At 39.6% G+C, this 22500-nt stretch overlaps 1 protein-coding gene across 3 annotated transcripts in view; it reads left to right on the top strand.

The window, feature by feature from the left end:
- The first annotated feature begins 3121 nt into the window (after positions 1-3121).
- LOC147164243 (uncharacterized) overlaps positions 3122-22500 on the top strand; it is a 26905-nt gene continuing 7526 nt past the window's right edge. Inside the window, exons 1-7 of one of the 3 annotated variants that reach the window (XM_086091529.1) lie at positions 3122-3551; positions 4965-5051; positions 6091-6211; positions 11160-11326; positions 15178-15344; positions 16054-16210; positions 22270-22397. In XM_086091529.1, coding sequence (XP_085947655.1) covers positions 5003-5051; positions 6091-6211; positions 11160-11326; positions 15178-15344; positions 16054-16210; positions 22270-22397 — 789 coding nt within the window. In that variant the 5' untranslated portion in view covers positions 3122-3551; positions 4965-5002. The remainder of the gene's footprint in view (positions 3552-4964; positions 5052-6090; positions 6212-11159; positions 11327-15177; positions 15345-16053; positions 16211-22269; positions 22398-22500) is intronic. The other 2 variants (XM_086091528.1, XM_086091530.1) reach the window with 2 other exon arrangements.

The following is a 22500-nucleotide window of genomic DNA, read 5'->3' as shown; positions in this document are numbered from 1 at the left end:
CAACATCTAGGACTAGCTACTTACAATACAGTAGCATTGTCATGTATTAAAAATACTGTTTGAACATTTAACCACAGACAAAAACAATGACAGACTTCAAAGGTCAACTTCAATTGTGCAAATCACACTTTAAATGGACAACCCAATCCCACAGTGGAAAAAGATAGACGACATTCACTGAAACATTTTGGAACATATGAAATGGTGAAGCTTAATTATTACATAACAGCAAGGAATGAAGCTTTGTAAACACTCAGGTTAAAAATACCATGTGTGCAGGTTTGACCAGATGGAGCTCTATTGACGTGTGTCAAATGCCTCAAGGCAGTGAATCAAATTAGGGCAATTGTCTCAAAAGTGGTTCATTGTTTTGGAAAGCCTCGGTTTCTCCATCTCGAGGATTTAGGCTTATAGAGTTTAACTCTTTGACCGCCATAAACGTTATAAAACGTTTAGCATAAACCTACGGAAGGGCGCCGAGGACGTTGAAAGACGTTCACTATGTTTTTTTTGTTTTTTTTTGGAAACGGGTGGAGGAAAGCCTTGGGCAGCTGTGCTGAAAGTATCAGGCAGATCTGGTTAGTATAATGACTCGTTTTGGCCCCTAGATGGCAGCGATGACTCTCTTTGCACAAGGTTGGATGGGCCGCCCACCGTGGGCGTCAGTAGAAGACGTGAGGCGGAGCTAGAGTGTTGAGGGGACAATGGCTGATGAAGCCACAATGGCAACCGGTTGCAAGCAGCTCACGCTTGAGCATTTTTTTCAAAGACGGAAAGCATCGATCAATACTAAAAAGCGCATTGATGTCGACGATGATGATGACTCCGAGCTTGACGCCAAAGTTGGAAGCCTTGACGCGACCGTTATGTTCACGTAGTAAGCCTCACCGGCTAAGCGCGGCTAGCGCTGCTAACGCCGGAAAACGCGCACAATAACCGACCGGGTACTTCTACACAATCGGACATTCGATCGGGCGATGGAGATTGTCGAAAAGCATCGACCAATGCACATTGATGATGATGGTGAATCCCGAGGTTGACGCCACAGTTGGACGCCACAGTTGGACGCGGCCTTTATTCTCACGTCATAAAGCATCACCGGCTAGCTCTGCTAACGCCGGAGCTGCACATGCGGACATTTTGTCGGACAATGTACCCCGAGTCCAATGCATATTCATCGGAGGAGCGGGTACAGTCTGATCACGGAGAAGACACTGTTTCTGGACTACGATGCCACCATGAATGGAGTGGATAAAATGGATCAGAACATCTTTTACCACCCGGTATAGCAACTGAAGGACATGAGGAAGCCAGACGTAACACCACCGTAACGTAACCGTAGCATGATCCTGATATTAGGCTTGATGGCAACACACACTGCAGTATATACTTGCTATTCCCCGGAAAAAACGTCCTGCAAGAAAGTGGAGCTTTTGCACGCGAAGAGGCAATCTGTTGTGCAAATGCTGTTGCGTCTCCTTGCACGCAGGGGAGAAAAAACAAAAAGAAAAACTGTCGTTGAAACATCCACATATTTGTAAATAGCACCACAGTTGCACACATTTGTAAATAGTTTGCCAAATTGTTGTCAAATTGTTACACTGTTGAATGTAAATAAACGTATTTTACTATCAAAAAACACTTTTTCATTCTTGGTGGTCGTGTTTTATAGAAGTAAAGCACTATTTAGGTGTTTGTGGCATCATTCATGGACAAAAAGAAGTGTAAAATTCACTAGAATGCATGAAATAATATCGTTTCACTAAAAGCTTGATTTCTCCGTATTTGAGTCCAAAACAAGCGAAATTGGGGTGAAACTAACCATTTTCTATTGTTGATTACTAAAGAACGGAATAAGGTAGAAACAAACTTCTTTTTTCTGATGAAAGATGAAAGTCCAATCTTTCATTTGGTAGTATGTGTGTTTCCATAGTCCAAACAGAACATTTTCTGTGGACCTTGAAAGATCAGTCAAAATGCTTAAATCGGCTGGCACTGACGGCATCCCTTTTCTGAAAACGTCTGGCAGTCAAAGAGTTAACATCACATCAACAGTGCGCTCGCTAAAGTCTCCCCGCACCGGAAGTTTCAGTGCCTCAGATGTCGAATGCAGACATGCTGCGTACATACAGTCCAATTTTGCCACTTGCTGTCACCTGAAAATGACACCATGTGTGCTCAGGGTAGAAAATCATTGAAGAAAAAAATATAAGAAAATACATGAAAAAAGACAAATAAATCAAATTAAATTAAATTAAAAGAAATGAAAAAAATGGCCAGTTATTTTGTAAAGAGAACTTTCTGGGCGGGTCAGTCCCGCTGTGTGTGGCTAGTATGAAAAGGTGGAAATAATTATTTGTAGAATCACCTGACTTCGGCATCTGTCAGTCACGATGAGTTTCGATGACGTGAGTTGGTAAAAAAAATAGGTGGATAGCTAGTGGATGTTCCATCGATGTCGTCATGCTTTGCAAACTAAAATAAAACCAAACGTGGAAAAAAAAAGACAACCAAAAAAAACATGACAAAGCCTCAAATAGACATGATAGACGTGTTTTCAGTCCAAAATATGTTTATTTACATTCAACAGTGTAACAATTTGACAACAACTAAAATTCAATTCGTTTGATACGCCTCAAAGGGATACGGTACAATAAGCGAAGTATGCATCTCGACTGCACGGTGCATTATGGGTAGCGGCATGGTGCATTGTGGGTAGGCTAAACTACCATACGGTCATTGAAAATGAATTGGATCCAATGGAATGAGTTCTGATTTCTAACATTTCAACTGCTGGAAAGTTGCTGTTTTTTATTTGATGTATTTTAAACATGCATAGCATTGGTTTGCTGACTTCGGGGGTTGACTTGCAAGCTTTACGGTGTACAGTTATGCAAAGACTGTCACCACTCTAATCTTCGCCATTCAAATGACGATTAGTTGGGTAGTCTCGCTTTTGTTTCCACGCATGCGCAAACGTAATGCGCACTTCGCTTATTAAAACTGAGTTATGTCGACATTTTCCTTTTCACCCACTTGTGGTAACTGATTCCGCTTTAAAAGCACGACCAAACTGAAAACGAAAGTAGAGAGGGAGGGGCGAGAGAGAGAGAGAGAGAGAGAGAGAGAGAGAGAGAGAGAGAGAGAGAGAGAGAGAGAGAGAGAGAGAGAAGAAAAAAGAACCTAATGCATTTTAGCCGACCCGGTGGTGTTTTGTTTCTCTCCACAATGAATATTTCGTATTTGCACCATACATGTGCCATTAACTTTTACTTTGAAAGCTAAACAGGACGTGGTTGATTAGGGAAAGAGATAAGGTTGCTTTACGTTTCTCGGAAGCGACTGCGTGACAAGCGGGGACTTTTAGCTCAGCAATGAACTATGGACATTATAGTCTTGAAGAATTGAATGGCTGGAATTGAAAGTAATTATGGTTTACTAGTCGGAACGACGGAGAGAGCAAGTTAGATGTCAGGAAATCGGGTGAGCTAACAAGAACAACACTTGCATGAAACAATTTTTATTACTTCTCGAAAGACGATTCCAGTGAGGTAATTATCATTTTTCTGTGACAATAGAAATCCATGACTCTTTAAAAGCAGTGAAAACGCACCCATTTCCGGCCATCGTCTCAATGCAAAGTCAATAGAAGTAGTCTCGAGTAGGTAGTCCAGATTTTAACTGTCACCTTTTTTGTACAATCCGAGTTTCATACTTCCATAACTTGATCAATCTGTATCCTATTTTCAAGACTGGAAAGCTTGCTTAACACAAAAGCACATAACATATAAGAATGAGGTTAATTATTTTTAATTAGTTAAATAATTCCAATCACTATGTGATATAGCTAAATCTTACAGGAAATAATGTGAAAATCTCCTTATACTAAAACGACAAATATAATGTACTGTCATGAATGTTGTGAAAATAAGGCATATATATATATATATATATATATATATATATATATATATATATATATATATATATATATATATATATATATATATATCTGTGTGTGGGGTGTGTGTGTGTGTGTGTGTGTGTGTGTGTGTGTGTATATATATATGTGTATGTATAAAAAAGGTGGATGGTGTGAACACAAAAAAAAAATACAAACATGCAAACAGCTTTACGGCGTCTTTTCCCTAGTCATTGCAGAAGGTAGCTTTCCATGCTCAAATTAAAAAAAGTATGCTAATGTTAGCTTTTGGAAAATTGCGTGGTAGCAATAAATAGCCATCAGCTTGATAGTTCGCCTTTCCACACTGACCAGCCACGCAACACTCAAAAGTTGTGTTCTTTCTTGTTTTACGAATGCTTGTGAATGCATCGCGGGAAGGGAGGCATTGTTCATGGTTCATAGTAGAGGTGCAGCAATAATTAGTCAACTATCAAATTAATCTTTACTTTTAACAATCGATGAATCATTTAGAGACCTTTTTTAATTTGAAATCGCACAAATCCTCGGAATTTGCATTAAAAAACCAGTAAATATTCTCACATTTCTGTAGTCCTCAATGAAAGCAGATTGTGTTTGTGTTGAATCAAAATAAAACATTCGCAAACATCTGCTTTTACATTACAATAACAACAATCAGCGTTTTTGCTTATGTTCTGAAACGTTATGGATCATTAACCTAATCATTAACAGTAACTGAAACATAATTAATTAATGTCCGTGCATTTTCTGCACTGCCAATTTAAAATAATGTCCTGTTTTTGAATAAAGTGATGGAAATTAAAACATGTTTTACTTTATCTGATTAAACGATTACAATCATTAGTTGCAGCCCTAATTCATGGTGGTAAGATGAAAAACGTGACCACGGTGAGACACGAAAAACAGCGGCTCCATCTAAAAGCAACCCACATTATTGTGGTATTACACAGAGTAAAAGTATTGCAAGACTGTATCATGTTGAATATTGTGATTTACTTTTTTTTTTCCTACGCTTGTACAGTTTAAAGAATGACTACGATAGCCTAAGTATATGGCAAGATGAATTGGGTGTCTTGTTCTCTAAATGTGATGTTCCTGCTTGATTCTGGTGAGTAAAACCATTTTTTCTGAGAGCACCAACACACCAATATACGACAGTGTATTAGGGCCACGTATAAATATTTTCCGGGGGTGTTATGGGGTGGCGTAATATTCTGAGAAAAAAACTTGCAAATTTGCCACTTTATAAAGTCGCAAATAAAGTGGCAAATTTGCGAGAACTCAGAAACTTACGACAAGTTCAGTAGCGTAGCTATAGTCTAATGTGAGGATTCGTTTAGAAAATGAAAAGGCAGGATGGAGACGGATTCATTCTTAATTTAAACTTTACTCATAATCATACACGGCAGCTAGAGCGACAACACTTCCTGATACCCTATTAGCTGACTAAACACTAACCAATCAGAAGATAGCAAACTTTAGGAAAATGCAAGTGAATAACTCAGAGCAGCAGGTTCGACACATAAACTTAACTACTTGTACAAAAAATATCAAAATGTATGAATGTTTAAATAATAATTCAGGAAACATAAATGTACAAGTAAATATACATTTTAACCAATTAACTTAAACACTTGATCCTCAGGGTGTGGACCTTCGCAAAGCTAGGCGTCTTTGTCGCTGGCCTTACCCAACGCTTCAAAGAGCGAATGCTTAACATCTTATGGTTAAAGCCATTACTATCGCCTTATTTGAAAACCCGACCGAAAAGTATTGGCACAAACATCCGAGTAGTACGCTACGTGTATTTCTTTTTTTGTATTTCTGTATTACTTTTTTTCTCACAAATCTGTCACTTTATAAACTCACAAATTTGATACTTTATAGTCGCAAATTTGACACTTCATAAACTCACAAATTTCCGAGTTTTTTTCTCGCAAATTTGACACTTTATAAAGTCGCAAATTTATGATTTTTTTCTTGGAATATTGCCCCACCCTCTAAATAAATATTAGATATATATTATATATTTATACGTGGCCCTAATACACCGTCGTACCAATCAAAATCATGATGGTGCTTTTTTTATGTGTGTTTTTGCAACCCGTTCTGCAACACTAACATGGCCATCATTCTGTTTTTCACAGTGCTTGGTACACTCCCTGCGCCATCTAATCTGTCTGTTAAGTCAGTTAACTTCTTTCACATCCTGTATTGGGATCCTGGGCCTGCCACCCCACCGGGTGTACAGTACAAGGTCTTTTCGAGGTAAATTCTCCATTAAACATATTTTATAACAATCAAAGAACAACTAAGACACAGGCTTTCAATGGAGTTTGAAAGTCATTTAAGTATTTCATTTAGATACGCTCACTCTATCTCTTTGTATTGCCAGAAAGCATTTGATGGAGCAAATTGTTGTTTGGTCTGTCATTTTTGTATCATTATCTCTATTACACATTCCATTTACCATTAATAGTTTGAACAGACTTTAAGGAGAAAGTTTAACCATCCAGAAATTATATGTTCTATGCAGCCCCACTAGTCTAACCTAGAGTTGTCACGATACAAAAATTTCTAACTCAATATTGAGAAAATACTCAATACCGTTTTCGATACCATGGAGATAAAAAAAGACAAATATTTAAAAAATGCATAGAAAAATATTTTTATTAACATAACTGCAAATAGGGCGGCACGGTGGCTGACTGGTTAGCACCTCTGCCTCCCAGTGCAGAGGACGTGAGATCGAGTCCGGGCTTCGGCCTTCTTGGGTGGAGATTGCATGTTCTCCCCGTGCTTCCGTGGGTTTTCTCCGGGTACTCCGATTCCACCCCACATTCCAAAGACATGCATGTCAGGTTAGTTGAACTCTCCAAGTTGTCCATAGGTGTGATTGTAAGTGTGGATGGTTGTTCGTCTCTGTGTGCCTTGCGATTGGCTGGCAACCAGTTCAGGGTGTTTACTGCCTACTGCCCGAAGCGAGCTGGGATAGGCTCCAGCGCCCCCCGCGACCCTTGTGAGGAAAAGCGGTTAAGAAAATGGATGGATGGATAACTGCAAATAAATAATCAATTAATCAATCAATTAATAATTAGAAAATTAAAAAAAACAAGACAATCACTTTTTCACATGCAAATTAATTAAAAGTAACACAAATAAAAGAATACGTCATACACAGATTGCCGCAATGACAACATTTTTGGTTGTCTGAGGTAAAAACACACATTGGAAACATCAATAATTAAAAAAATTGAGGTGGTACAAGTAATCAGAACAATATTTTGAGGTAGTAAATATACAAAAAATAAACAATCAGTATTAATGACCATTAAATGGTGCAGTTGCACTCAGCTACACCTTTTTAAAAAGCAAACATTGCAAATTGCAAATCTATTTAGGCATACAAGGGTTTAGAAAGTGCACTTTATTCTATGAATGACTAAGCTTGTCGTACCACTGGTTTGAATTTTCTTTGCTGTTGGAAGATTTTTTTGCAATATAGACAAGCATGTCAATGTGCTTCTCTGTAAATCTTGCCCTTCTTGGCTTGCAAATGATGTAGTAAACACACGCTTTGAGGCACAACTTAAAGCAGCAATACACAGGTACACATTGACTGAGCATAAAGCGAACCGTGAGCCCGCGGCTAATTGCTAATAACAAAACAACGTTCACTGAGCATTAAGCTAACCGCGGCTAATGGGTATTAACAAAACAGTAAGGCATCTTGCTTTTTATTGTCCAGGGGTTGGGTTAGGGTTAGGGTACGGGCCTAGTTGGCCCTCCTGCCGCCGCACTGGTCATACTTAGCATCTGTAAAACATAGCTGAGCAAGTGAAGTCGCGGTGTGGGCTAACCTGGCCGCCAAAGGCTGTCTGCCGAGTAGGCTACGCTGTGGGGACGATAGCATGTATCAATAGTATCGATACCATGACAAAGTAGTATCATATTCAGATACGACGTGGTAGTATCGATATTTTTTAGTATCTCAGCTAATAAAACGCTGGGGGAAAGCCTGAGTTGTATTTTACAGGAGAACAATTTTTTTCAATAGGGATGTAACGATACTTCGAAAATCAATTTAATATCGAGTGCTTAAAATATGCATCAATCAAAAAAATTAAAGTATCGATTCACAACGCCATGTTGAATGTTATGCCTTGCGCAGTTTTTCATCCTTTCAAGTCGGACCCTTTTTGGGGAGGGACACGTTTTGCGGCTCTCTGGTATTGTTCGCCGGGTCTTTGTAGATGCCAAGTTAGATCTTTGCAAGTACCATATTTTCATGACCATATGGTGCACAGTATTAAAAGGCGCAGTCTCAGTTATGTGTGCTATTTCTGTATTTAACACACACATAAGGCACACTGTTATTGGGCGCAGGCAGGATAAAACATACGGTAGCGTGTTTTCGCATTAACACATATCTAAGCGTATGTTTTTTTTAAAAGGCAGCAGGAGCAAAATTGAGTTTGGTTGTACTTTATTCAAGTATTTAACAATGTAGTTACGTCACCTTTGATCAGTCCTCATTCACAAATCCCTCAATGTCCTCTTCTTCTGTATCCAAAATGAACAGCTGGGCAAGTTCTCCTGGCACAACACCGGCACTACTAGGGGGCGTGTCTTGAGCGTCCGCATGCCGTCTTCTTTCAATTGAGTCTTTCGCGTTCTCATAATTCCTACTTGTCCTCACCCAGGTCCGCCTTTCCTGTATATAAGCAATATGTCGGCGAGAATGCTCCCAGCCTCTTACACAGTGAGTCAAGCGGAGCGCTTACCGAAGTTGCACGACATTTGATTTTGGAACTCGGTGCACACAAAAGGCACATCTCATTATTAGGCACACCATCGATTTTTGAGAAAATTTAAGACTTTTACGTGCGCCTTATGGTCGTGAAAATACGTTAATCAATTTAATGTTTTAAGTTTTGTAAGTGGTTTACTTATTGATGCAATTTATCGTCTGTGTGTTTATCTATTACACTCACGGTAAAATATGTGTCACTGATGTAGTTTCTTATTAGTCCAGTAGAGAGCCTCATTGCTACATTTCTTGAACTGACATCTGTTGAGTATTTGTGAAGGAAAAAAGTAAAAGAATCAACACAAATCTTCAACAAGCTTTATTCTTCATGCTATCTACACAAAGCTGATGTTGCGAGGGCAGAATACTAACCTTAACCACAAAACACTGCTAACAAGACAAAAATGTTGTCAAACAGTCTAAATAAAAATTTTTTTTATTTTTTTAAGGAGCATTGTGACATTGTGGACATTGTGGTCACTTAAAAAAAAAAAACCCAATTATAATCAGTATTATTAATTTGGCAGCCTTGCTGGGTCAACATGTCATCATCATTGCTCTCTTTTTTTGTTTTGTTTGTGTGTGTTCTTGTATGTTATCTTGTGAGGACCAGTGTCGTGCTCGTTACTAAAGAAATAGTAACTAGTTACATGTTACTTAATTTTAAAAGTAACTCAATTACTCTCATAGTAACTCTAGTTACTTTTTTTACTAGTGCTGACAATGTTAAAGCGTTAATTGATTAATTAATCACAAAAAATTCTCGCATTAATCATGAATTAATTATAAATTTTGATCATAGATTAGCCTTTAGCGTGACAGCGGATGGCTACGTTAAAGGTAGCTCAGGTTGTGCAATAAACATAATTTCATGCATTTAAATAAAGCATTTTTATTTTATTTTATTTTAAAAAATATTCTACTGAGAGAGCTCAGTATTGTTTATTCGGTAATCTTACCGATTTGACATGTCATCATCATTGCTCTCTCTCTTTTTTTGTATGTACGTGACTATGTGCGTGTGTGTGCATATGTGCGTGCGTGTGTGTGCATATGTGCGTGCGTGTGTGTGCATATGTGCGTGCGTGTGTGTGCATATGTGCGTGCGTGTGTGTGAGTGTATGCTCATTAATTCACCTAAAACCTATTAATCCCATACCGTTCACCTAAACCGAATACTTCAGAATGCAGCTAGAGTCGTGACGTTGTCAGGAGACCCGAGGAAGGATCAGAGAAAAGAAAGAAAAGTGAAATCCAGCACTGACCAGATATCACCTACTACCCATCAGGGTACCAACCAAAATCTTTCACCAACCCCAGAAACATCTAAATTCCAACAAATAAGGGAGACCTCAAGAGACCAAAGGAAAGACTGAGGAAAGGAAGGAAGGACAGAAGAAGCAGAGTGAGATCCACAGACATCAGCCTCCACCGATTCAACGACCAGAAGAAGAAGCAGATTGTGTTTGAACTTTGGTAGATGCTGGTGTGGTGGATCTGGCATGCATGAAAACCTCCACCAAAGAGGGGAGCCGTCGACCCCGGCTAGGATAGAGGAAGCACAATTCCCCAGGGCCCCCCAGGCCGCGGCAGCGCCAAGGCACAACCCCCGGGAACCCGCAGGGGCCACCGGCGGGAGAGCAAACCCCAGAGCCAGGAGCGCCACCCACCCCAACACGGCCCACGCCCCAAGCCCAATTGAAGCATTTAAGGAATGTTTGCGTATCACATTTAGAAAATGTGTTCATGTCAAAATATCGGGGTCATTTTTTTTTTCATATACATTATGCAAGTAATTAACTGATTAGAAAAAGAGGAGGATGAGCGTGTGCAGTGGATCAAAAATTTTTGAAGACGTCCTCATAACATTAAATGTCAAAAGAATTAATACATTATTGCTCTTCAAATTTGGCAGGAAAAATATGTAGATAAAAAAGCAATTTTTATCAAGCGATTAATCGTGATTAATCAAAATTCTAATATTTGATTAATCTGATTAAAAAATTTAATCGACAGCTCTATTTTTTACAAAAAGAACATACACTATTCCTTTATGCTCAACTATAGTAAACTAATGAGCATATTTCCACGTCAAAAAACTCGTCTTGCGCTTGCCTTGACTGCCGAATCCAATACCACCCAAACCCACCACCCACAGAGTGTGACTCTGGCCAATCACAGGCAGTGAGTGATGGGGAAGGAAGGCATTCTTTCAGTGGAGCACGGATATTTCTATCTATCAGTGTTATATTCGTGTCTGGAAAAAAAATCAAATATCCGTACCGGATACTCGTGTTGTACGGTTATCTGTCTCACGCGTATTATTTACTGATGAATTGTTGTAATGTTGAGGTAAACCACAGCACAAGAAGAATGCATTAAAATGATGAAATTGTCTTTGTGCAGGTTAAGTGGAAAAAAGGAGAAAAAAGCACAGAATGACTACCCAACAACTGCAACATCGTTCCAGCTGAAGTTGGACAATTATAAATATTATTTGACTGTCCAAGCATTCAATGATGGAACCTGGTCTCCGGCATCTGAAGAAGTCTCCTTCACTCCGTTTGAACAAAGTACGTCAGTGTAAACCTTTTTTGCATGTAAACTTTTGTATCAATCAAACCTACATTTCAGGATTATTTGGTCATCATTTTAAAATGTTATCATTATTTGAATACATAATATTCAATAGGGAGTGCATCTTTCCAATAAAATACAATTTCATACATATTAGGGCAGAAATAATTATGGAAAATAATTAATTGCGATTCCCCCCCCCCCCCCTAAAAATTGTGATTGCGATGTTATATGCGATTATTTTTTTCAAGATCCTTTTTAATATATTTTTTTACCCAACAAGCAATTCATTCTAATTCATTACAATTAACAATATCAGACGTTATAGATTACAAGATAGTAAGATAAAGGCTAATGGGAGTCTTCATTAAGATGAAAGCCTGTTTATTTTTTACAATTACAGATTTAAGCTTACTAAGTACTTTGACATCTAGTTTTGTGACTTGTCATCATTCATCATGACATCTGCCACACAAGTTTGGCTTAAACGTAGGCATTTTACTGTAAATCAGTAACTCGAATCAGAATCAGAATCCTTTTATTGTCATCATACACATAGCAGAGAGCAGAGATTACAGTAGCTACCACTGAAAACGGTGATCAAGTCATTTGGTTTGGTTTGGTTGGTTTATGGTTTTATTGAACATATAAACATAAAGAAAACAAAAAACACATTACAAGTATGAAAATATAAGTTGAAGTAAAAAAGAAAAACAAGAATAGGAAGAAAGAAAATAGTTTATATGTTCAAAAGAGTAGGAGGAAGTTTAAAACTTATCTAGTCCTACCCCTTATTCGTTTTATGTAGATACAATGATAAAGTTAATGTATTTCAACAAAAGAAAATGTATAAACTTGGTCATATATACAAGTGCACTTTAACATACACACATTTGCCAGCAACATATGTACATGAAATTCATAGGCATATACCATAATACATTTATGAATCATATCCTCATACTCACATATACAATTTTCATTACACTCATACTGATACATCCAAAGAAATTACAGCATAAATAAAATTTTAACAGCTCATGTCTGATTTAAGTAATTTTTTTAAACTTTGCTTTTAAACAATTTCTTTAATTCAGCAAGTGACTGACATCTTTTCAGGTCAGTTCCAAAATTATTCCACAAATTAACACCTTTTACAGAAACACACCTTTGCGTAATATTTGTTCTTGTTTTAACTTTTTTTGTAGACACTTGTACCCTATATGTTATAAGGACTCTCTCTAATTTCAAACAGCTTCTGAGTACTGTGGCAGAGTAGATTGCTGTGTAATTTATACATTATTTGTGCTATTTTAAATTCAACTAAAGTCGTAAAATTTCATTGTATTTGATTTAATAAACAGAGAATGAGTTGGTTCTGTATATTTTGATCGATTAATAATTCCCATGGCACTTTTTTGCAGTTTGAAAACAGGATCGGTATTTGTTTTATATGTGTTGCCCCAGATTTCCACACAATAGGTCAGATATGGTAATAATAATGAACAATATGTGTATAATGATTTCTTATTCAGGACATCCTTAGTTTTAGAGAGTATCTCTATAATTTTTTACATTTCCCTTTTGACATTATCTATGTGTGACTTCCAACATAATTTTTCATCAATAACTACTCCAATAAATTTATTTTCATACACTCTTTCTATTTCAATTGAATTTAACGTAATTCTGACTTGTGTGGTTTGTCTTGTACCAAAAACCATAAACTTTGTTTTATTTAAGTTTAGTGACAATTTGTTCATGTCAAACCATTTTTTAAATGAGTTTAATTCATACTCTACAGTAGTCAGAAGCTGCTTCAGGCTCTCTCCTTAACAGTAGAGAGTTGTGTCATCGGCGAATAAGACACTTTTGAATATTTTTGAGACACAACAGATATCATTTATGTACAATATAAATAATTTAGGGCCTAGCAAAAACCCTTGGGGGACTCCATGAGTAATCGTCAAGTGTTTTGATTGTATATTGTGAAATTGTAAGTACTGATATCTATTATCCAAATAACTTTTCATCCATTTATATGCCAAACCTCTTATGCCATATCTTTCTAATTTATTCATTAGTATAGAATGATCTATAGTATCAAATGCTTTTTTTAGATCTATAAAAAATTCCAACAGTATTTTTTTTATTATCTATGTTAGTAGATATTGCTTCTATGAGTTCCGTGACTGCCATTGAGGTGAGGTGGTCTGTTTTTCTCTAAACCCATATTGATTTTCACTTAAAAGCTTATGTTTTTCAATAAAAGTGTCCAGTCTATATGAAAATAATGTTTCTAGAATTTGTTTATTTAATTTTTAAAAAATCTACCAAAAAAACAACAACAAAAACTGTGCAAATATAAAAACTTTTATCGTCCTGTGTTTTTTTTAATTTTATTTTATTTTTATTTTTTCTATTTTCTAAAGAGCTCAGTATTGTTCATTCGGTAATGTCATCATCATTGCTCTTTATTCTTATTTTTTATTTTATATATATATATATATATATATATATATATATATATATATATATATATATATATATATTATTATTTTTTTGTATGTGGGTGAGTATGTGTATGTGCGTGCATGCGTGCGTGTATTTGTTAGCTCACCAAAAACCTATTAGAAAAAATCCCATACCGTTCACCTAAACCGAACACCGCCGTCAGGAGACCCGAGGGGACCAAAGAAAACCAAGGAAGGTGAAATCCAGCACCGACCAGACACCACCCACCGGGCCACCCACCAGAATTCTTCCCCAACCCCAGAAACATCTAAATTCCAACAAATCCCCCCAAAAAAAAAAAATCAGGGAGACCTCAAGAGACCGAAGGAGAGACTGAGGAAAGGAAGGAAGGACAGACGAAGCCGAGTGAGATCCACAGACACCAGCCTCCACCGATTCAATGACCTGAGGAGGCAGCAGATTGTGTCTGAGTTTCGATAGATGCTGGTGTGGTGGATCTGGCATGCATGAAAATCTCCACCAAAGAGGGGAGCCGTCGACCCCTGCCAGGACAGAGCAAGCGCAACACCTCAGGGCCCCCCAGGCCGCGGCAGCGCCAAAGGACGACCCCCGGGCCCCGCCAGGGCCACCGGCCGGAGAGCAAATCCAGGAGCAGGAGCGCCCCCCACCCCAACACGGCCCGCGCCCCCGACCCAACGCAGCAGGACGGGGCACTGCAGGCCCGCCAGGCACCCCACCGGCCCCCAACCCCCGCACCCCCCACGACCCCCCGCCCCCCATCCACCCCAACCCAGCCCCAGCCGCCCCCAGGTCCCCAATCCCCCCCAAGTGTAGGGTCTGCACGCGAAGGGGCAATCGCAGTGAAACTAATCTGTGGTGCAAATCCTGCTGCGTCCCCTTGCACGCAGGGGAGTATTACACAATATACCACACAAAAAGAAAATGGTTGGCAGTCAAAGAGTTAAGAATTTTGCGTCAATTAAAAGATGATTTGCCATTTGCTGTGGCCTGTGACAATAATGTTGATAAATTCATAGATATTCTCAAAATCAAATACATTTGGCTAGATAAATAAATAAGAATGATTTGATGGTTCAGTTCAACATTTCGCCGCAAACTTTACTTTGGAATTGAATATTTGTGGAGTTTTTATCATGTCTTTGACATTTAAGAAGAATTGAAGTGCCATCAGTAATCGATATCGGAGGCAATTGAATTGATCCGAACGAACTGAACTGCAGTGAATCGAAATCGAATCGATTGAGGAAATTAGAATCTATACCCAGCCCTAATGAAAAGGCGTTCATTGTTTTTGCAAGAGGAGCAAAAGCAAGCAATTAATAATATCTATATCTTTTCTTATTGTTCCTAGCTATAATAGGTCCTCCAAATGTAACGGTGACTGAATGTGGCAACTGCATTCAAATCAACATATCCCTGCCCGAGGCTGACAAAAGCTCAGGAATAGCAAACAATGACATCATGGCTTTCTACAAATCAAACTTCAGAGTCTTGTTGAAGAAATCTAACAAAATTGAGGTAAGGGATCCAACTCACAGAAGTCAAATTATAACTTGCATTTGGTTAACCAAATCTTTATTTGATTTAGTCACGATTCAGATCAGATAAAAGAAAAAAATAACCAGCAGAGAGAGACTGTATCTTGCATAGTGCATTTTCCATATTCTCTAAGACTCTTAAAAGGTCCTGTTATGTGTAAATGTGTTTGCTGAATTGAGTATAGTTGTACTACTGCTTGTTTAAAAGGTGCAAGACTGGTGTTTACTTTGAATATTTAGTGAGCCTTATATTTGTAATAATCAAAAGAAGTGGCACTTATGGTATATGTTAGATGGGCTGGTTGCTCAAATTCATTGAAAAGGCTGCACAGGTTGCAGTAATTGATGAGAAATATGCTGAGAGGTACAATTACTACTCAGTAAAACAGTGACCTCGGCCAAGACTTGAACAATCCTAATTTTAAATTGTAGACAGGTGTACACACCCTCTATCATGCTGGAAGTTTGTGTTTATGATTCATGCATAATATACAGAACAAATTAAGGGAAATATGAATAACTGCACTGAAAACTAGGCAGACTAGATAACGGGATAGGGAAATGTTATCTATGTCTATGTATACAATCAAGACAAAAAATAATTATGTAATAGATATAGAAATAATTGTACACCATGAATATATTTTTCACTTGTACATTCACTTAATCTAATTCTGTTTGATCTGCAGGGGGTATACAAAACTGCAGACAGGAGTGTTACAATTAACGACTTGGAGAAAGGCAAAAAGTACTGTGTACAGATTAAAACTGAGATTGCCATGAACAAAAATACTGAGCCATCACCCTGGGTATGCACCTTCACAAATATTGCAGATTCAAGCACAGGTAAGGTGAACAATAAATGCTGTCAAATTTGTAAATTGGGGCTTTTGTTGACACAGTGGAATCTCCAAGTAATGCCCCATAAGGGCATCGTACAGTTTTGGAAACTAGAATTGTTAATTTTTTTAATGTGCCTCAGTAGTCAAAAGAGGTTACGTATTGTTACATATTGTAGTTTTGCGACCTCTATCGGCTATGTTAAATGCCGAAAAAATACAAAACAGACTCAAACCCGGATTGTCTGGTCGAAAGACTAACATCTATTTTACTGAGCTAACAGTCCAGTAATGATCTTAGTGTTAATTTTTAGTGTTGACATGTATGTCAATCCGCCGTCACAGACTAATAGTTGAAGTTAGGATGAGGCTTTCAGTGAGGTTTGTACAGTACACTTTACGTCTTTATATGAGACACTATTGGTTGAGATTAGGAAAAGGCACAGTGAGGTTGTAGACTGTTAGAAAACATGTAGTCAACACTAAAACAACCACTGGACGTCTTTACATGGGACACTAATGGTTGAGATTAGGGAAAGGCACAGTGAGGTTGTAGACTGTTAGAAAACATGTAGACAACACTAAAACAATCACTGGACAAATATATCAGTCAGATAAACACTCATCATCCGACCAGACGGACCGGGTTTGAGTTTTACTTTTGTATTTTTGCACTATTTAACATGACCGATAAAGGTTGCTAAACTAAAATACGTAACACTAGGTCGTAATTTGAAACCTTTTCAAAACGACCCATGTGATCGTATTTATTGGAGGACTGTCTCGAGCACAACATGTGTTTGTCTTTGTTTTATTTGTACTTAAACGTCGAGCAACATTCGCGGCCATGTCCGGCAAGACTAGGCCGAAACCAATGGCAGCGAAGCCTGCAGACTCTCCTGAGGCAGGTCCTCCCCCAAGGACCCTCTGGATCTGGCCGTCGCTAACATAATGGAGCCCATCAAAGCCTCCAAAAAATCTGTCTTGGCCAAGGTAGGATACATGGTGGCTGCGCAGAGAAATCGCTAAAGCTAAACACAAATTCTTGGACAGTGCTAATCAGGAGCTAAAGCTACATGCTACATCGATCCGCGGCTTGGAAGACGGGGCTAATGTTTACTCCGACCGGGTGGTTGAGCTTGAGACAGCTTGCAATATTGTCATCTCAAGTCAAACATCTGACAGCCAAGACAGATGATATAGAGTAAAGACAACGCAGGGACAACTGCCGCATTCTCGGAGTGGACGAAAGTTTTGGAGCTGTGCACATGAACCAATCGTTGGCCAAACTGTTGGACGCGCTGGGTTTGGATTATACTCCGAAACTTGACCGGGCCCACAGGAGTTTGCAGCCAAAACCCAAATAGGAGGATCCCCTGTGGCTGATTGTTGTTAAATTCCAGTACTTTCAGGAGAAGATGGATGTCCTGAGAAAAGCGGCAAACAAACACCATATCCACCATGACAACAAGCGGATCTTTATCTTCCCAGACGATACGACTGCTGTGAGGAAGCGACAAGCTACTTTCAAAGAAGTTAGGGAGTTGCTGAGCCGCTGCCCTAACACCAGGTTTGGGCTATTATTTCCCGCAACGTTGAAAATCACGGCCCCAAATGGTGAGCAAAGAGTTTTTGTTAACCCGGTCGAAGCGAAGGATTAGTTTCAGAGACACTTGCAGCCGGCTACATTTTAGGGGCGCACACTGTAAATCAACTTGCAAATTAAATATTCACATTTTTACGGTATTACTTAGAGCTGGGCGATATGACAATATATATCACAAAGGCAACAGAAATGTTTTTATCGTGCAACTTATGTCCTATTGTTTCCATTGTCACTTGTCTTCTTGTAATTGTAGATTGGCTCTCACCGAGGAACTTAAATATAGTTGGGGAAAATACATTTTAATAGCATAATCTTGGCTAAAATAACCAGATTTAATGTAAGTACACACCTCAATTAAATGCATAGTAGCAAGTGTTTTTTTAGGGATGCACGATAATATTGGCCAATTAGACGTCATACAGATAAACCAGATAATAAAGAAATACAGCAATAATAATAGACTTGCCGTGTTAGTCCATCTATTGTGGTTGTGGCTTAAGTTGTGCCCAACTCCTCAACCCCTCCCCTCTCCTCTGGTAGTGTCGTATCTTTGTGATGTCATGTGCGCGACCTCATGTTCACAGAAGATGCATCATGGTGACATGGTAGTCACTAGTGTGGGCTTTCTTTACTGCGTCTCCCCAAAATGTTAGCCTCACAGTTTTTTTTAATGCATTTTTAAAACATGAGTGTTTTGTTTTGGCAAATTTAAAATAAGTTACTGGTTGTCTTTCAGCTTCATGGTAAGGGTGCAACGGTTTCAGATTTTGGTGTACGATTAGTCTGGGGGAAAAAACGGTTCTACGTCTATTACTCTTATAGACATAAAAAAATTCAGCATTTCTTGAAAATGTTTATTTTTTAACAAGAATAAATGACTGAAAATAATAAAGTTGCTGCCTTTTAGAACAAATACAGCAGATTAGACATAAGGTGTGTTAACATTACCCCCAGTTTTGCGCAAAAGGCAAGTTTCGCAAAAGCAAGCTGGTAATGGAAACACATGATTTTTTGAAAAACTCTGAAATATCGCAAAAAGGTTTTTACGCTCTCATGAGGTGGTTTTTGAGACGTGTCAAAATAGAAGTATTTCGCAAAAGTGTAATGAAAAAACTTTTTTGCGCATTCCCTGTAGTAATGTGACCACCGTCCGGTCATGGAGGAAAGGTAGTAGGAAGAACGTGGACGGGCTTTCATGTCTGAGCTTCCCATGAGAAATGGCCGTTACCCCAGGCAACGAGCAATCCAGCGACATACGGCGCACGTCCTCGTTGAAATCCATCCGTCTGCACCATAACACAAGTTATAAGCACACACACGCACACAACACCAACACTAAATTCCCAAACCCGCTCGATGAGGGGAGAGAGATGTTTTAAAAGTAATCTTAACAACTCCGGGTGTCCGTTTTCCGTAAACATCATGAGCACCTCCTACAGAACTGCGAGATCTCGCGAGACGGGACATTACAAGAATTGCACCTCAGAAGCAAAACGTTGTTCAATGGAGACAACAACAAGTCGAAATTGTACTTTATCGAAGTAGTACAATATCGCTTTTATTTTTGCGAAAAACTATAATGGAAACGCAGCTATAGACGGCTCGTAGGCTTTTAAAATTGGGCCTGTGCACTATGTATAACAAGTGGACAGTATGTACTCTCTTTTTCTTTCATCTTAAAAAAATATATATTTTTCTTTCATCTTTCAATTTCTTTCCATTTCAATCATACAAAATGTTCGCCCACAGCCTTTAAACTGGCGATTTGTGCAGTTTGCAGACTAATGCTTATGCCGAGATACATTTCTTGGGAGTCCCAAGATGGCGGTCCCACGGCTTCAAAAGTCTGGGCCTACGACTTATCCAGCGCGCGGCCGTGGATGTGGAGGATCGCAGGAGCTCCCTGCTTGGCTGCGGCCCAGAGCCCCGGGGTCGGGGAGGCGGCCGGCAGTCGGTCGGTGGCGACAGATCGGCGAGCGGTATGCCGGTGGTTACCAGTGGCGGTGGCCCGGCCCGAGAGGCTGACCGTTGCGCACCGCGGGGCCTCAGCCTCGCTCGCCGCCGCCTCGGTTCGGCCTCCGCTTTCCCCACGTCCACTCAACCTGGTCCAGGCCGGGCCGCCTCAGAACCCTACCCACAGCCATCGGGTACGCAACTCTCCCCGTGCAGCGTTCAAAGCTGAGCCCTGTGTTGTTGTGCGCCCACTAAAAGGGCCGTGTGGAAACAGAAGAGCTATAAACTATGCCGCATTTTGCGCCGCACGTGAGTTTAAACTGACGGACTGTTGTGAGCGGAAATAACCGGTGTTGTTTAACAGCTGCGGTTATTTAATCCTGAGGTTTAAAAAACACAGTTAATCGTAAAACCGGTTAATAGTCGCACCCCTACTTCATGGTGCTTTACACAATGTTTCAATCTACATGTACATGTTAGACTTATAGTAGGACTCAAAGGTATATTTGTCATTGGCACTTTCTAAATTATTGGTTATCGGTATTGGTTGAAAATAGCATTATCGTGCGTCCAATTTTTTTTTTTATCAGGGGTCATTCAAGGTTTCAAAATGACCGATACAATATGACCGACTGATATGTTCAGGAGGTTGGATCCCAAAAGACGCAGACACAAATAACAGTGCTGGCAATTATTTATTTGTGTAACAAAGTTTCAACTAAAAGTGCTGCAACCATCAAGTCCCACACGCAACCACAATGAGAACAAAATAGGTCAAACAGTTGATAAATCAGCGACCAATGCTATGGTGAACTTGTGCGCGGCCTACTGATGCTCTAATGGCTCAAAGATAGATGAGATAATTTTTTCGGCTGCCGGCAGTGATTCTAAACCAGGCGGAAGACAGTGAGGAGTTGAGTGAAAGACAAGCACGGTGGCTAGCGAACCTACGACGCAACTGCTTTGCACGTACAAAAAGTATGAGGATATGCTCAGACCATTTTATATCGGGTAGTTTTTGTCTTTTTCATATACAGTACAGTGGATTATAACATTAACCTCTGATTGTAAATTCCAGGCAGACGTGATGAATGTGCCTTGCTATATTTAGTGAAACAATCATTCATACATATTTTTTTGCATAAGTATTCAAGTAATTTTGAACAAAAAGTTAATGAGTTAAACACGATTATCACAACACTAACTCAGGCTTGATCTCTGCTGAGGAATGTGTTGCAAACATGCGGTCTCTTAACTTGAAGACTGATATACAGCAAGACGAGTAAATCCGGACACAAACGATTTAATGAATGAGAATTTACACCATGAAAGTAGTGATCGACGTACAGTTTCAAAACAAAACAAAAACCTACCTTGGCTTCTTCCACTTCTACCTTGCCCTCCAACCAACTTCATTTTTTGTAGCTAGCGTTTCCAAACGGCTGGTTCCAATAAGTCGCACTAATGTAGTGTCCTACGAGGGACGCGTTTTGTCACACTTGACCTCAAGAGACCGAAGGAGAGACTGAGGAAAGGAAGGAAGGACAGACGAAGCCGAGTGAGATCCACAGACACCAGCCTCCACCGATTCAATGACCTGAGGAGTAAGCAGATTGTGTCTGAGTTTCGGTAGATGCTGGTGTGGTGGATCTGGCATGCATGAAAATCTCCACCAAAGAGGGGAGCCGTCGACCCCTGCCAGGACAGAGCAAGCGCAACACCTCAGGGCCCCCCAGGCCGCGGCAGCGCCAAAGGGCGACCCCCGGGCCCCGCCAGGGCCACCGGCCGGAGAGCAAACCCAGGAGCAGGAACGCCCCCCACCCCAACACGGCCCGCGCCCCCGACCCAACGCAGCAGGACGGGGCACTGCAGGCCCGCCAGGCACCCCACCGGTCCCCAACCCCCGCACCCCCCACGACCTTGATATATGCTTGATGCATCCACAAGGTCCGCACGGCTCGGGAGACGTACGCGAATCGGCAAGTTGTTTCGAGTAACATGTGACTTTATATTTGACTTTAATTTAATTTAATTTAATCCCACTTGAAACATGAAGTATAAAGATGACATTTGTGGTGGTGATATTAGTAATTTAGCCACGCAGACGGCTCATTTATTACACCTGGCAATGACGTGACGTCATTGTTAGGGAGAGGAAAAAAAGGAGAGGTCTCCGTGATATGAGGCGCAGAACAGGCTCGCCTCATTTTCACTAAATATTATTTCAGTCAATGGAAAAAAGGAAAACAGCCGTGGTTGTGAACCCACAAAGACTCACGCAGGTAAAAAAACAAAAAGATCTCTCTCTGCAGTGGCGCAGTCAGAACCGTAAGCTTTTTGCGGTTAAAATGATATTCAATGAGGGGGCGGTCCAAGTGTGTCTTGGGTTGGACTTTGCCATTGCAAACTGCCTGTTGGCGGTATAGTGAGTATATATATATATATATATATATGACTCCTTAACATTGGGTGTGTGTACGTGTGTGTGTGTGTGTGTGTTTCCACAGTACCTGTTCTTGGCATAGCTGTTGGTCTTCTGATTTTTTGCATTGGTGCCTTGATGACATTGACATATTGTTTGTACTACACTGGATTCCTTTTCAAACTTCAAGCAACTCTCCCAAGAGCATTAATTGTGAGTATAAAAAATGTGTTACAATGTTTTGTGTTGCTGAAAAAAAAAGTAATGTTGCATTGCATTAGGAATTGAACTGTTCAGATTTGTGTGAAGTATAATA

Source organism: Leptonotus elevatus, chromosome 12 (assembly GCF_054856555.1).
Source record: "Leptonotus elevatus isolate MCC_2025b chromosome 12, RoL_Lele_1.0, whole genome shotgun sequence".
NCBI lineage: Eukaryota > Metazoa > Chordata > Actinopteri > Syngnathiformes > Syngnathidae > Leptonotus > Leptonotus elevatus.
Note: the sequence above shows the minus strand (reverse complement) of the source record. Positions and strands in the feature narration are given on the sequence as shown.